This window comes from Manis pentadactyla, chromosome 15 (assembly GCF_030020395.1).
Source record: "Manis pentadactyla isolate mManPen7 chromosome 15, mManPen7.hap1, whole genome shotgun sequence".
In the NCBI taxonomy this organism is placed as follows: Eukaryota; Metazoa; Chordata; class Mammalia; order Pholidota; family Manidae; genus Manis; species Manis pentadactyla.
In genome coordinates this window covers 20,947,514-20,959,940 of record NC_080033.1, presented here as the reverse complement: position 1 = coordinate 20,959,940, position 12,427 = coordinate 20,947,514, and the positions used below count along the sequence as shown (strand labels likewise).

The following is a 12,427-nucleotide window of genomic DNA, read 5'->3' as shown; positions in this document are numbered from 1 at the left end:
TACTGGGTCTGTTTAAAGGAAAGTATTGAAAAACATAAGATCTGAATACATGAAAACATGTTATTTCCTTGAATAAGCCAATTCAATATCATACATCTCTCATTCCTCCCTCAAATTAATCTAAAAATTTGACACAATCTAAATGAAAGCCCCAATGGAATGATGTATGGAAATTGATATGATACCAAAATTCATCTAAAGGAGTAAATAGTTGATAAAAACTAAGATATACTTGAAATAGAACAAGAGTGATTTGCTCCATCAAATTGCAAAACATATTGTGAAACTACAGTAACGAACACACTGTGTTATTGGCATAGGAATAGACAAATTTCATTGATCAATGGTATAAATAAAGTCCAAAAGCAGACTCATGTATAAATATTGGAATTTAATATATGAAATTATGGGTTAGTAATCAAAGTGTTGGGACAATGAACTATTCATTTAAAGAGTACACTTAGATACCTACGTCACACCATATACAAAAATCATTTCCAGATAGATTAAAGAGCTAAAGATAAAAAGAAAACAATAATAATATTAGAAGAAAATTTAGAAAAGTATTTGTATAACCTCAGGAGAGGAAGTCCTTCCTAAACAAGACACATGTTCATGAAGCCATAAAGGATAGGATTTAGAGATACAACTTGTATAAACTAAGAACTTTTGCATGGCAAAATACAAAATAAGCATAGTTAAGACAAATGGCAGAGAAAACATTTGCACTATAGGTAACAAAGAATTAAAATCCATATATTATAAAGTGCTTCATTTAAATTAGTTTTAAAAAGCAACCCAATAGAAAAATGAGTAAAGGGTAAGAACAGATAATCCACAGAAGTGCTGCAAATAACTACAAACATGTGAAGAGATGTCAATTAAAACAACAAAGAGACACATTTTGGAATGTTATGTAGGAAAAATGGAAAAGATTGATACTATCTGTTGCTTGAGAAGGTGTGAGGTAAGGAGTTTATTCTCAAATACTATTGCTAAAATTGGGGCAGCCTTTTCTGAGGGTGGCTTGGCAGAATCTGCCCACACTAAAGATGTTTAGTCCTTTTTAACCTACTAATTTCAATTCTAGGAGTCTTCGAAAAATAACTTGCTCATGTAAGCAGAAATACTTGGCTGAAGATGTTTATTTCATTGTTTTTAAGGGAGACAATTTGTTCATCATTAAATGTATGTGCAGCAGTTAAAAGGAATATAGTAGAGTTATGTGCAAGTGATACATTAAATAAAAACACAAGACATTAAAAGTATATATTAGCATTCTCATTCATATAAAAAGTGGTATACATAAGCAAATATGTTAAAAGGCAATATGTGTAACTGTAAATGCATAGAGAAAAGTCTAGAAATACAGCCATTAAAGCAGCGGTCTACTGTAGAGAGGGAAATGAAAGTGAGCACTGAAGTGAAAATTCCACTTTTTACTATATGGATTTCTATGCTATTTGTCATTTTAGCATGGTTATGTATAGCATTTGAAAATTTAAAACCAATAAAAGGAAGGATCATTGGGCCTCATTTATGTAAGTTCCATATCAAAAGATGATTTTTTTAAAGAAAAATTATGTTTGTGGTAGAATCTAATAGGATGGTTTATTGTACTTGGCTTCTTGATTAAAAAAAAAGTCAAGGATAGAGGAACATTTCCCTTGGCGATATTGGAACATTCTTTTTAGATGACACATTCCTCCAAACTGATGCTAGTGTTTGCCTCATATGATGACTTTATACATATTCCAGAAGAAATGTTCCAAATTGAAATCTCCAAGTTTGCAGAGAAAGAAATGCAAGTGTGCTGATATAAAGTTTGATAAGCTTAATGTTTGGGCAGAAAAGTGTTAGAAGTTTATTAATTAGCCACAGGGACCCTAGTAAGATAAATTTTATCTAGATTTTCATGGGTCAGCACCACCAGTGTTGGTGAAGTTCATATGGGCATCCCTCCAGAAGAATTCAAGAGGTCAGTGATACAACAAAAAGAGCATTCAATTGGAAGCCAGAACACTGGGTTCTGATGTGACTTTTGACAAGCCATTAATCTCTTTGGGTGTCAACTTCTTTGTCTTCAACATAGGAATTAAGTAACATCCCTGCCTAAAATGAGACGATATACAGTAAAACCTAAGCACCATAAATGCAAAAGTACATACATAAAGTGCAACATCTGTTCACTATGTGTGACTTTACATGCTAGGTTTTCCATATTTTCTGGAAAGCTCCACCTAGACGACACTGATTTTCCTCCAGGGCTACCTAAACCACATTGGAAAGATCCAGTCTGGGAAAGGTGGTAGTCAAATCCTTCCCTGATAAAAAAAATACATTGACAAACATCCCCAGAGCAAAACCTAGCCGGACAAGCAATGGGCTGCCATACTAATCTAAGAAAAGTCCTAATTAATGCACACTGAGGACCAGCCACATCCCTCCCTTCATCCTCCCTTCCGTCCTTTGTGATTGAATTCCCAGAAGATAAAGTAACTTCCCTAGGCACTGCCCCCAGAAATACTAGTGAATGATCCAAGCTCTCAATGAGATACATCAAGGATCTGAAGGCTGAGCCTTGAAACAGGAAGCATATGAGAGTAAGGCAAAGATTCCAAGAAATTATTTTGGAAATAAAACATATACTTGGAGATCTTTGGATTGCACTACCTTGGATTTGTTTATGAGTCTGTTTTTTGTTGTGTTTGTTCATTTGTTTTATTTTTTTTTAGATTCCACACAAAAGGGAAACCATTTCACTTTTTATTAAGAATTGCTTTGCTTTTTCTTTCCCATTTGATTTTATGCAGCTTTATAATGATGTGAAGACTGTTGCACAGTTTCAAAGTCAAAGCCAGAAAACAAGGTATGTGAACTCTACTTCCATCTCTCCCTCCCTCCCTCCTTATCTCTTCCTCCCCAGGGACAACCATTTTTTGTTTGTTCTCCTATTGTTTTTAACATCAGTGAATACAGATTATGTTTGTTTCCCTCACTTTCTTAGATAAAAGGTAACTCACCATCTGTTGTATACTTTACATTTTCCCACCGGGGTTCCCTCACTCCTTTTGTAGCTATTATAGGACTCCATTATGCATGACGATGCCAGTTTATCCTATCATCCCCTATTGATAGGACTCGAGTTAGTCTACTCTCGTTATTACCAATAAGGAAGTGCACTTTTTACTTGTATCTCAGGTGATTTGCATTCCCCTAAAGAATAAGAGCCTAGAATTTCATTCAGTGTAACAGGCAGAAATAGACTACAATGCCCACAGCAGTAGTTTCAATCCAGGGTCTACAGTAACTTTGGAGATACATGGAGACTTTCCAGCAGGCACCCAGGCAAGGATAAATTTAAAGGATTTTTCATATCCTCAGTGCTCGTATGGATTTTTTCTAACATTGAACTGAAAATCCGTTGCAGATCAGCAATCCCTTTCCCCAGTTGTGTATGCTCACACATACACACACCCACACATAAACACACCTGCCATGTTCAGATCTCTCACTAGTTCTAAATCTCAGGAGAGAGAACCTGCAGAGTACATACGAATAAACTCTACGAAAGATCAGTACAGTGTTGAAAATAAATGTCTCTACTGACTGGGAAATGAATCCTTTTGCAAGCCAGGTAGTTTCCAGTTCTGAAGGTGGACAGACCTAAAAGAATTATCAGCTGAGACAAGATTAAAAAGAAATTTTGATAAGAGACTAATATGTGACTTCAGGCAAATAACTAGATAATATTTCAAAGAACTGAGCCACAGTGCAATAACAAGCTCCCTCCTTTCCAATCGATTTGTTTTAAGTGTGAATAAAGTTTCTCAGTTTTTATACTCATAAAGATAAAAAACAAGCAAAATTTATCCTGAACCTTCCCTACTTTGACAATAAATAATATTCATTAATGAACACATGAACTAATTGAAAAATATGAGGTGCATTTCCAAAATGTATCATACCTTTTCTCTTTCCTTTTCATTGAAACTTATGATGTATGTACATTGTTTTTATCTACTACCTGTTTCTGTGTATTACTAATAATTATAATGATATCTCAATCCAAAAACTCTTAGCATCTAGAAACTTATAGTCATTGGACATTAAAAATTAAATTTAAATCTTCATACATATTTGTGTCACACTAAATTATGATAGAATGGCCAATAAAAGGCTTTCATGCATAACGATATAATAGTAAGGATAAAATTTGGTAGGGCAACTGGAATGAAAATATGAATTCCAGAAGGAAAGGACTATAAAACTGCTTAAGAACTTGTTCATGTGTTTAATAGATGACATATCAAATTGCTCTGTTATTTAAAGTTCATCAGATACGTTAAAGGAGTGGTGGCTTTTTGTCATGTCAAAATTTACAATATTCCAGAAATGGCATCATTGACAACTATTTAAAAATATGTTGAAGATTTAGCTGGCTACTTGAATTGTGCAAGGGGTGTACATAGGTTTTCAAAATTATTTTAGGGACATGAAAGTTTGAGAACCACAGGTCTAGAGACTAAACACCTCGTGGTGCACTTCGGGCTTATTACCTCTCTGGCGAGTTTCTCTCTTTCCCCAACGCTCTCTCCCACCCCTCCTCAGTGGCAGCAGGGGGAGGGGAGAGCCCGTGAGAGGAGGGAAGCAAGCAACAGCCTCCTCTCTAGCCCCTGCCTACCTAAAATCCACACAACTCACTGTCTCAGTCAAGCCTTCAGCCTGTGCCCAGGGCACCTGGAGAAATTGGGACAAAAGGTGTGGGAAGCAGGGGGGCTGCAGGCTCCATTTCCCACTGGGGGCAGAGTGTTCCTGTGGAGGGGTGGGAATCTCTCACCTCCCCACCTCTCCACAGCCACCTTTCTCTTCTGAGCCTGCCTCTCCTGCACAAGGAATGTCCAGCTCATTTCCGCAGAGCGATGGCAGCCCCCTGCAGTCAGAGGAACCCACACCTCCGGGTTAGAGAGAAACTCAGCGGAGCTCTGGAAGGCTCTCGGGCATCTATTGCACAGAAAGGAGGCAGCTGGTGGATTCCAGAGAACACACAGAAACCCGCTTCTCTCCCAGAAGTTCAGAATGTCCAGCCTCACACGACTCTGACAAGGGATAAAGGAGACAAATGGACCCATACATTCCAGATAAAGAAACCAAGGCCCAGCAAAGGTGAGCAAACATTCTCACAGGGCACGATATTTCTGGAAGCAATCGAAGGACTCAAGCTTCCTCTGTAATCACGAATCTCTATGGGCCACGTCAAAATTGGATGAGATTTAAAGAGGTGAGAAGGCAGTGGCTTTCTGAACACTTGTAAGAATTTTGCAATATATGTTAATGGCAAAGTAGCTTAATCAGAAGATTATCATAAAGATTGTCATTTGTAGTGAGTGTCTTTTTTTTATCTATTCAATTTTAATCTTTCTTGATTGCATGCTCAGCCCTTTAAAGAGCCTCCATATGCATTAAGAAAAAATAAAAGCTTTAGTATGTGCTTTCTTCATCCCCTGGAAAGTTTCCTGGTTTTCCACATGCCGCAGAGGCTTTGCCTCTTATGTCCTGCTCTGGCAGTCTGAGCGGATGTCAGCCAGGTCTGGCAGTCACCTTGAAATGCCCCCAACAGCAGTCCCATAGCCACCACTACAGTCTTTAAAATTGTTCCACTCTTGCCCCTGAGGGAGGGGGGTTTTCACCCACATCGGTATTAGCTACATCTAGCACAGATACACACCCCCAAGCAGGGGTAGAGGTGGGTGGGTGGAGGGCTGTTTAGATGAACTACGTGCAGGCCGATGCATATGCATGTGGGACCTCGTAGATTCAAACCCAGGACTGTCGATCATACCCTGATCACCTGAAGTTAGCAAAATCGCCCTTGGGTACCTCCTAAAATAAATGTCCTAAATGTAGAAGGAAAGGCCCAAAGTCCTCTTCTAATGTGCCTTCTAACATAAATGGTTCCACTCTAAGCCAGTTACTCAGCTTTGCAGACAGCTTCAAACTTGCCAGCAGCACAGCCCTCCTTCCTGGAATTAACCCTTCTCATTGTCCAGCCGACCCAACTGCTGGACCCTGCTAACAGCTCCCTCCCTCATACATGGGAGACCACCAGAGCCTTAGAATTGGCAGCCTGCCCTTCAGGAACCCTCCCCGGCTCTTGCTTTTCTTCTCCACTTCCTCTCACTTTCTCCACTGGGCTGTTTCTCCACTGTCTGCAACTCTGAGTTGTGGGCACTATATCTTCGCAGCTGTTCACCTGGCTGCCCAGCCCCATCTGACCATTCAGTAGGCACGTTGCTTTGATGTCTGAGCCTATATGCCCTCCAGATTCCATCTGGATTCCTGGCACATCTTTGCGGGACCAGCCCTGCCCTGTAACTGCACCCACTCCATCTCCCCAAATCCAGGCTCATCAGAATCCAGGGCTTAAAAGCTGTAACACTAAAGCTGTATGCAGCTCCTGGGATGACAAGGCTGGGAAAAATCTTGGAAATTACCTAACCTGCCTCCAGGCCTGGAAATCTTAGCTTGGAGAGAGGTAGTGAGTGAACCTGCCTGAGGTCACTAAGAATAATGAATAGAATGGAAGTCCCATGGAGTCCAGTTCTTATTTCTAATATAAACTTGCTACTGGAGAAAAGCATACATACATTAAGGTATACAAGTCACAAATAGACTAACTGAATCTTATGAAGTTTAAATTTTGGTTCTAAGCTTCCTTCTTGCCACCCCTATGTGTACAGACTGAGGGTAACCTGGCAGAACTCGGTTCTGACACTTGTGTGGGTGCACACCTTAGGGAGGCATTGGTTTGAATAGCCTTTTGATTTGGGCCTACAATATGTGTGTGTGTAGTCACAAATATACGTCTGTTTGTGGCTTCTCTCCTCCTGTGGAAATTGCATGGAGGAAACCTTCACACAAGAGATTGAGATTTTTCTACAGTGACACCAGACTTCTGACTTAATATGGCAGAATTGTTTGCCACTTTTTGCCCCTCCTCTTCTTCCCAATTAAGTGGGCAAGCTCTTATCCATCTTGTTATAGACACAAACTGAAGATCTCAGCCCCAGGTCTAGTAGGTGCTTGGAATTCTTGGGGAGGAAGGTGCAAAGGAAACTCACAAAGACATCGTTATACCATTGCTCGCTCTGAGCAGGGCTTTGTGACAGCTGATGCAAAAAAGGCATCCATTTAGCAGAATCTCAGTGGAATGGCTGTTTCAGGCTGAGCCTCTAGCCCTGGGATCAGGAAAAACCCTCGGAGTCTTCCAAAAATACAAGGAGTGTAGGAGCCACACTGTTTGGCTGTGTGAGCGTGAAGGATAAACAGGCCCATTGTGATTCTCTTACCTAGAGCAGCACCTGCCAGGAGCAGCTTCTCAGATGGAAGCCCCAGGAACACATACCTTTTATAACTTCCCTTTTGTTTTCCCTTTTTAAATCCTGTCTAAATTCTGGTGCTCATTCTGAGACCTCACTGTCCTTCCCTGCCCCCAAACAATATATTTTTTTATAGAACAGACACTGCAAGTCCAGAGATGTGGGTTGAAAAATAACTTGGCCCTCATTTTCCTTTCCAAATACTTGGAGCCTCCTGGCTGCACTCAAATCTTTTCATGGAAAAGGATACTTTTAAGGATACTGTTAAAAGAACTCAATTCACTGAACAGAGCTGGAGGTCTCAGCTCAGCTCAGATCCACGGATCACACTGGTTCCAGACTGATCTTTCCAGACCTTGAATGCTTGCTAAATATTAATGGGTAAAGGCAGGCAGGAGAATAAAACCTTGTAGTGATAAATCCAGACATTTAATTTACCTTGTATGGCTCAGGCCCTGATAGGTTTCAATTTAAATTCAGATTTATTTAGCAAAAATATGGTGATCCCATTCGAAGTCCGGCTTTACTATATAGTTAGATGCCCCCAACAAACATCAAAAGTGTAAGGGATTTTGAAAATATGGGTACAGATGAGGAAACAGGAGATAATGTGTAACTTAGCCAATACCATTTACTAGGGAATTTCCTTCACCTCTGGAAGACTCAGCATCTTTGTAAGACAGGATTAGTAATACATGTACCCAGAACATGTACAGGAATTAAGTAAGATATTAAATGAAAGACATGGCAGGTTTTCAATGCACTGCACATACATATTATTTTTAATCTAAATCTTCCTTGGAAGATGCTAATTTCTCAATGTTTATGTTTATTGTACTGTAATTCCCAATTTTTCCAGAGATTTGGACATACTATCCGGCGACCCTTACAACACTAAGGCAACATTTTCCCATTTTATGGATAAGGAAAACCGCTCAGGATGGAATGTCAGCAAGTCCGGGGTAGGTAGGGGCCACAGTGGAAGGTAATCCATGGCCACACTGTACATCCTTCCCGTTATAATTCTGTGGGTTCAAGACCACCCCACCTACAAGCTCTGGGGGCTGCTTAACAGGGATTTCGGGATCAGCATGGCCCTCAACCTGCTTGCCTGGAATACTTGGCTGTTTGCAAGAACAGGGTTTAGATACCCAGCGGACAGCACTGGCCTGGTTAGAATACGGTGCTCTCCTCCTATGGCCTGCGTCCAGCGGCTGCGTGTCCTGAGTGAAGTCTCATGGCAGGAAAAAACAAAGTAAAAACAAGATGATTTCAACTTAAAAAAAGCAAAGAATGAGACAGGGTCTTTTTCCTCATAAGGCAAACTGAGCAATAAATTGTCTCCTCCAGCCATCTTCTCAAACATTAGTAACAATAACAGTAATACTTTCTATTGACTGAATAGCCCATCAGCTTTACGATGACAGCACTTGATTCTTTAATCATGATTCTAGTTTTACTGTATCATCTTATGACCCTGGCTTTCCTTCCAAGCACAGTGGTGAATGGACAGCAGATATGCACCAATGGTACCGTGTGAGAAAGAGCTTTTCTTATAAATGATGGAATATTATCCCTTGCGAACCAGTGAGGCCCCATCGCTAAGTAAGCTCAGGCTGGGTGCCCACCTCTCAGGTTTTGGAGGAGAAGCTAGAGTAGGTGGCCTTCTTAATTCAAAGCTTTTTTTTTTCTAATTCCAAGTTCCCAACAGCCTTGCACCCTTGACTGGCCACGTGTAAAATCTGTACGCAGACTGCATGCTTGCGTCAGTGGGAGACTCTTCCTGTCCAACAACAGCTGGGGCCCCACACTGACTACCCTACAAGCAGATGGCTTCAAATAGCCTCCATGGGGTGCTCTTGGTCTTCATTTCTCCCAGAGAGAACTTGTGATGACTTATTAGCGAATGTTGACAGAGCACAGCCAGCAGCATGAACCAGCCTGACAGCGGTGGCGTGGAGCAGCCTTTCCCACAATGCCAGGGGTTTCTGCACTGGTGTGACACCAGCCATCATCAGAGGCTGCTTCTGAACTATCTCTGAAAGAGGCTCTTCCAGCTGTGGCCTACCCGTATCCCTCACCGTGCGAACTCTCCGAGTATGATGTGATTCACATGTCTCTCATCTCCTGGGGCCAGGGGTTGGAAGGAGGCAGATAGCTGTTCATCTGGGCCAGCACAGGGGTAAACTGAGGCAGGGAATGATGCCTCTGGCAGACTCTGTATCTCCATACTCTGCACAGTGCTGCTGGATAAGGCAAGCTAGCCCATTGGAGAAATCAGTGGGTGCAGAGACAGGTCCCCAGAATGGGAACAGAGGGCAGCCCACCCTTAAGCAGACCTTAGGGCAGAGGCTGTGTATCAGAGTGGAGCGCACAGTCGCAAATTCATAGCCATGTCACCTCTGGAAATCACTTAACCTCTTAGGCCTCAGTTACCCATTTGTTAAGCACCAACTGGTATTTACCTCCTAAAATGGCCTAGAGGATTAAATAAAATAATCCACATCAAGTAATTAGTAGGGTACCTGGCATGTGACAAGCCTCAATACAGGTTAGCACGTCACATAGCAATAATCGCTACAGTAATGCTGGTTGCATTGATCTCCCAGAAATATTGGCAAGAAGCACCCCCTAGGTCCAGGATTTAGGTAATGTGAGGGAATGGGTTTTAAACATCTACATGTGCAGGGAGATGGGGAGATTGGTGGGTGGTGAAGATTTAAACTGAATTAAGAAGTAAATTTCAAGTGTCCTTGGCTATGTGCTTTCAATGAAGGCCTGCCCTGAGGAAAGAGAAATGTCTTCTGGTTTTGTGCTCTGCTAGTAAGTACACCAGACCCCAGCCTCCTTCCTGCACCCCCCCCACCTGCCTGGACCCTTAAGGAAGCCCACACAGTCCTCCAGTTCCACTGCTTAGATACAGATCGAGCAGACCAGCCACAAAGGCGTGGCTGTAGCTAAAGGTAAAACCTGCTCCTTCCAAACCACTCTGAGTTAGTCATTCTGCTAGAGGGAGACTCAGGCCTTTGGGCCCCCCTTTTATTTCATTAACCGCCAAGTGAAAATGCCAGAAGTAGCTGAGGAAGAAGCACAAAATGGGAGACAGGGAACACTTTGCATATTTTAATTACTTCAGTAAGCGGTCCATACCCCGGCAGAAACCTACCAGCGATGGCTACATCCCCAGGCAAAGGGAGGTGGGAAGAGCATCATGACATAAAAAACTTGCTGTTCCTTAGACTAGAAGCTGCCTTATCTGGCTTCTCTGAGCCTGAGCTGACCTTCCAATCCATCCACGGACTAGCTGCTAGGGCAGCTCCAGCTAGAGCAAGCGGAAGGTCAACGACCACAGCTTCCTGGAGAACCGAATGCACCTCTTCCCCCAGTGGAAAGTGGGATTCTGCTTTGAGTCGTGAAACAAGACCCTTTCATTCTAAAGGAAGGCATGATGCCTGAGAGGACGGAGCTCATAGATCCCTTGCCAGATCTCTGGCAGAACCACAAACATGAAGCAGTGAACCACAAACATAAAACCCTCCATCATCATTAAAGGTGGGGGTTCAACTTAGAAAAAAATAATAGGATTCAGTTCTTAGGGAAGTGTGCAGATGGGTGTTAAGAGCAGCTGAAGCCTCTGTGTCCTGCACAGTGATTGACCAACAGGCATTAGTGCCACTACTGTTTTTATGCATGATGAGCTCCCAGTTGGCACTTTCCCTAAGAAATTCCAGGAAAGGGGTATTGATGAAGCCAGCCACACAGTCCTGACAGTGACCAGAGTCCCACCGGCATCCTAGGAGGGAAGCAGTCCAGGGGCAGATCTGATGCCAAAGGAGCTGTGGAATCCGGTGGGAGGAGCACCGGACTGAGGCTCAGGTCCCCTGCGCTCTTGCTGCACTTTGACAGTGTCACCCTGTGGCTTTGAGTCCTGGTGCTTCCTTTGGGTCTCGATGTTCACATCTGCAATCATGACAGAGCTGGGCCAGATGACTGCAAAGATTCTTCTCCACTCAGAAACCACATGAGATTGTCCACAGCAACCTCTCCTTCTCTTACTCAATAGACCAAGAGCACTGAACACAAGCTCATCTCAGCAGCAGCGGCCATATCGGCAGCCTGACTTCCGGAGCTGGGTGTGTGCGCTTGCGGTACGCAAGACAAGAGCAGAGAGCCAGCTCTCGGAAGCAGCTCCATCATACCGCCTGCTCATCCCTGGGCACACTAGGTCCTCATCTGTGACATCAGTAGGTGAGGAAAAGGGTGGGGCTGGTTGACCTGTAGGTATCCCCTAGTTCCCAAACATTGTGCCTCAGTGAAGCAGAGACCGCATGACCTCTGGATGCCCCTCCCAGTGCCGTGAGAAGGTTAGAGTTCTGGGACCTACTAGTTCTACACAGCTCCCTGCTCTGCAACCAGGTCCCAGGGTGCCTCTCTGCAGTGAAGGCTGTGAGCCAAGGGCAGTGTCCAATGAAAGGGATGGAGGGGCTGTCCCTCCACACAGCATCTGGCATCCCAGGCCATCATCAGAGGCCTGCAGCTGGGGGCTGCCCCTCTTCCCTTTATAAACAAGCCTTACCTCTTGGCTTCTCTTTTCAGGTCAAAAGTTAGGGGTAAGACAGCTCTGAGGATGAACCCAGGAGAAAGTCTTAAATGCTAAGCCATTAATTGCAGTTGGACGGTTTTTTTCAAAGGCATTCCCAGTCTGTTATGCACACTCATACCTCCAAAGCATAGAAGGAGAGAGAGGCCAAGTTGGCTTCTTGCTTCCAGGCTCATGAAATGGGGAGGAAGTATCTCTGGGTCACTTAGTAGGTCCCCAGGAGGTGAAGCCAGGCTAAATGTGGGGTAGGTAATCCCCAAGGGTGGAGCCCTCACCTTCGTTTACTTAAACCTTTGGTCTTCCCCACTACAGAGGTAGAAAGGGATGTTCTCTGCATTCCAAGGTTGGGACTATAGTGGAAGGCTTGTCCCAGGGAAAGAGAAGGACTTACCGAGTGTTTATACTCTGCCAGGATCTGTGCTAAGTGAGTTAGAATGGATGGCTTCAT

The 12,427-nt window shown here is 43.0% G+C and overlaps 1 protein-coding gene across 1 annotated transcript in view; it reads right to left on the bottom strand.

The window, feature by feature from the left end:
* Positions 1 to 4,454: 4,454 nt before the first annotated feature.
* LOC130680969 (epithelial discoidin domain-containing receptor 1-like) overlaps positions 4,455 to 12,427 on the bottom strand; it is a 99,789-nt gene continuing 91,816 nt past the window's right edge. The window contains 1 exon segment of the mRNA XM_057492860.1: positions 4,455 to 5,099. Within this exon segment, the coding sequence (XP_057348843.1) occupies positions 4,713 to 5,099 (387 nt within the window). The 3' untranslated portion in view covers positions 4,455 to 4,712.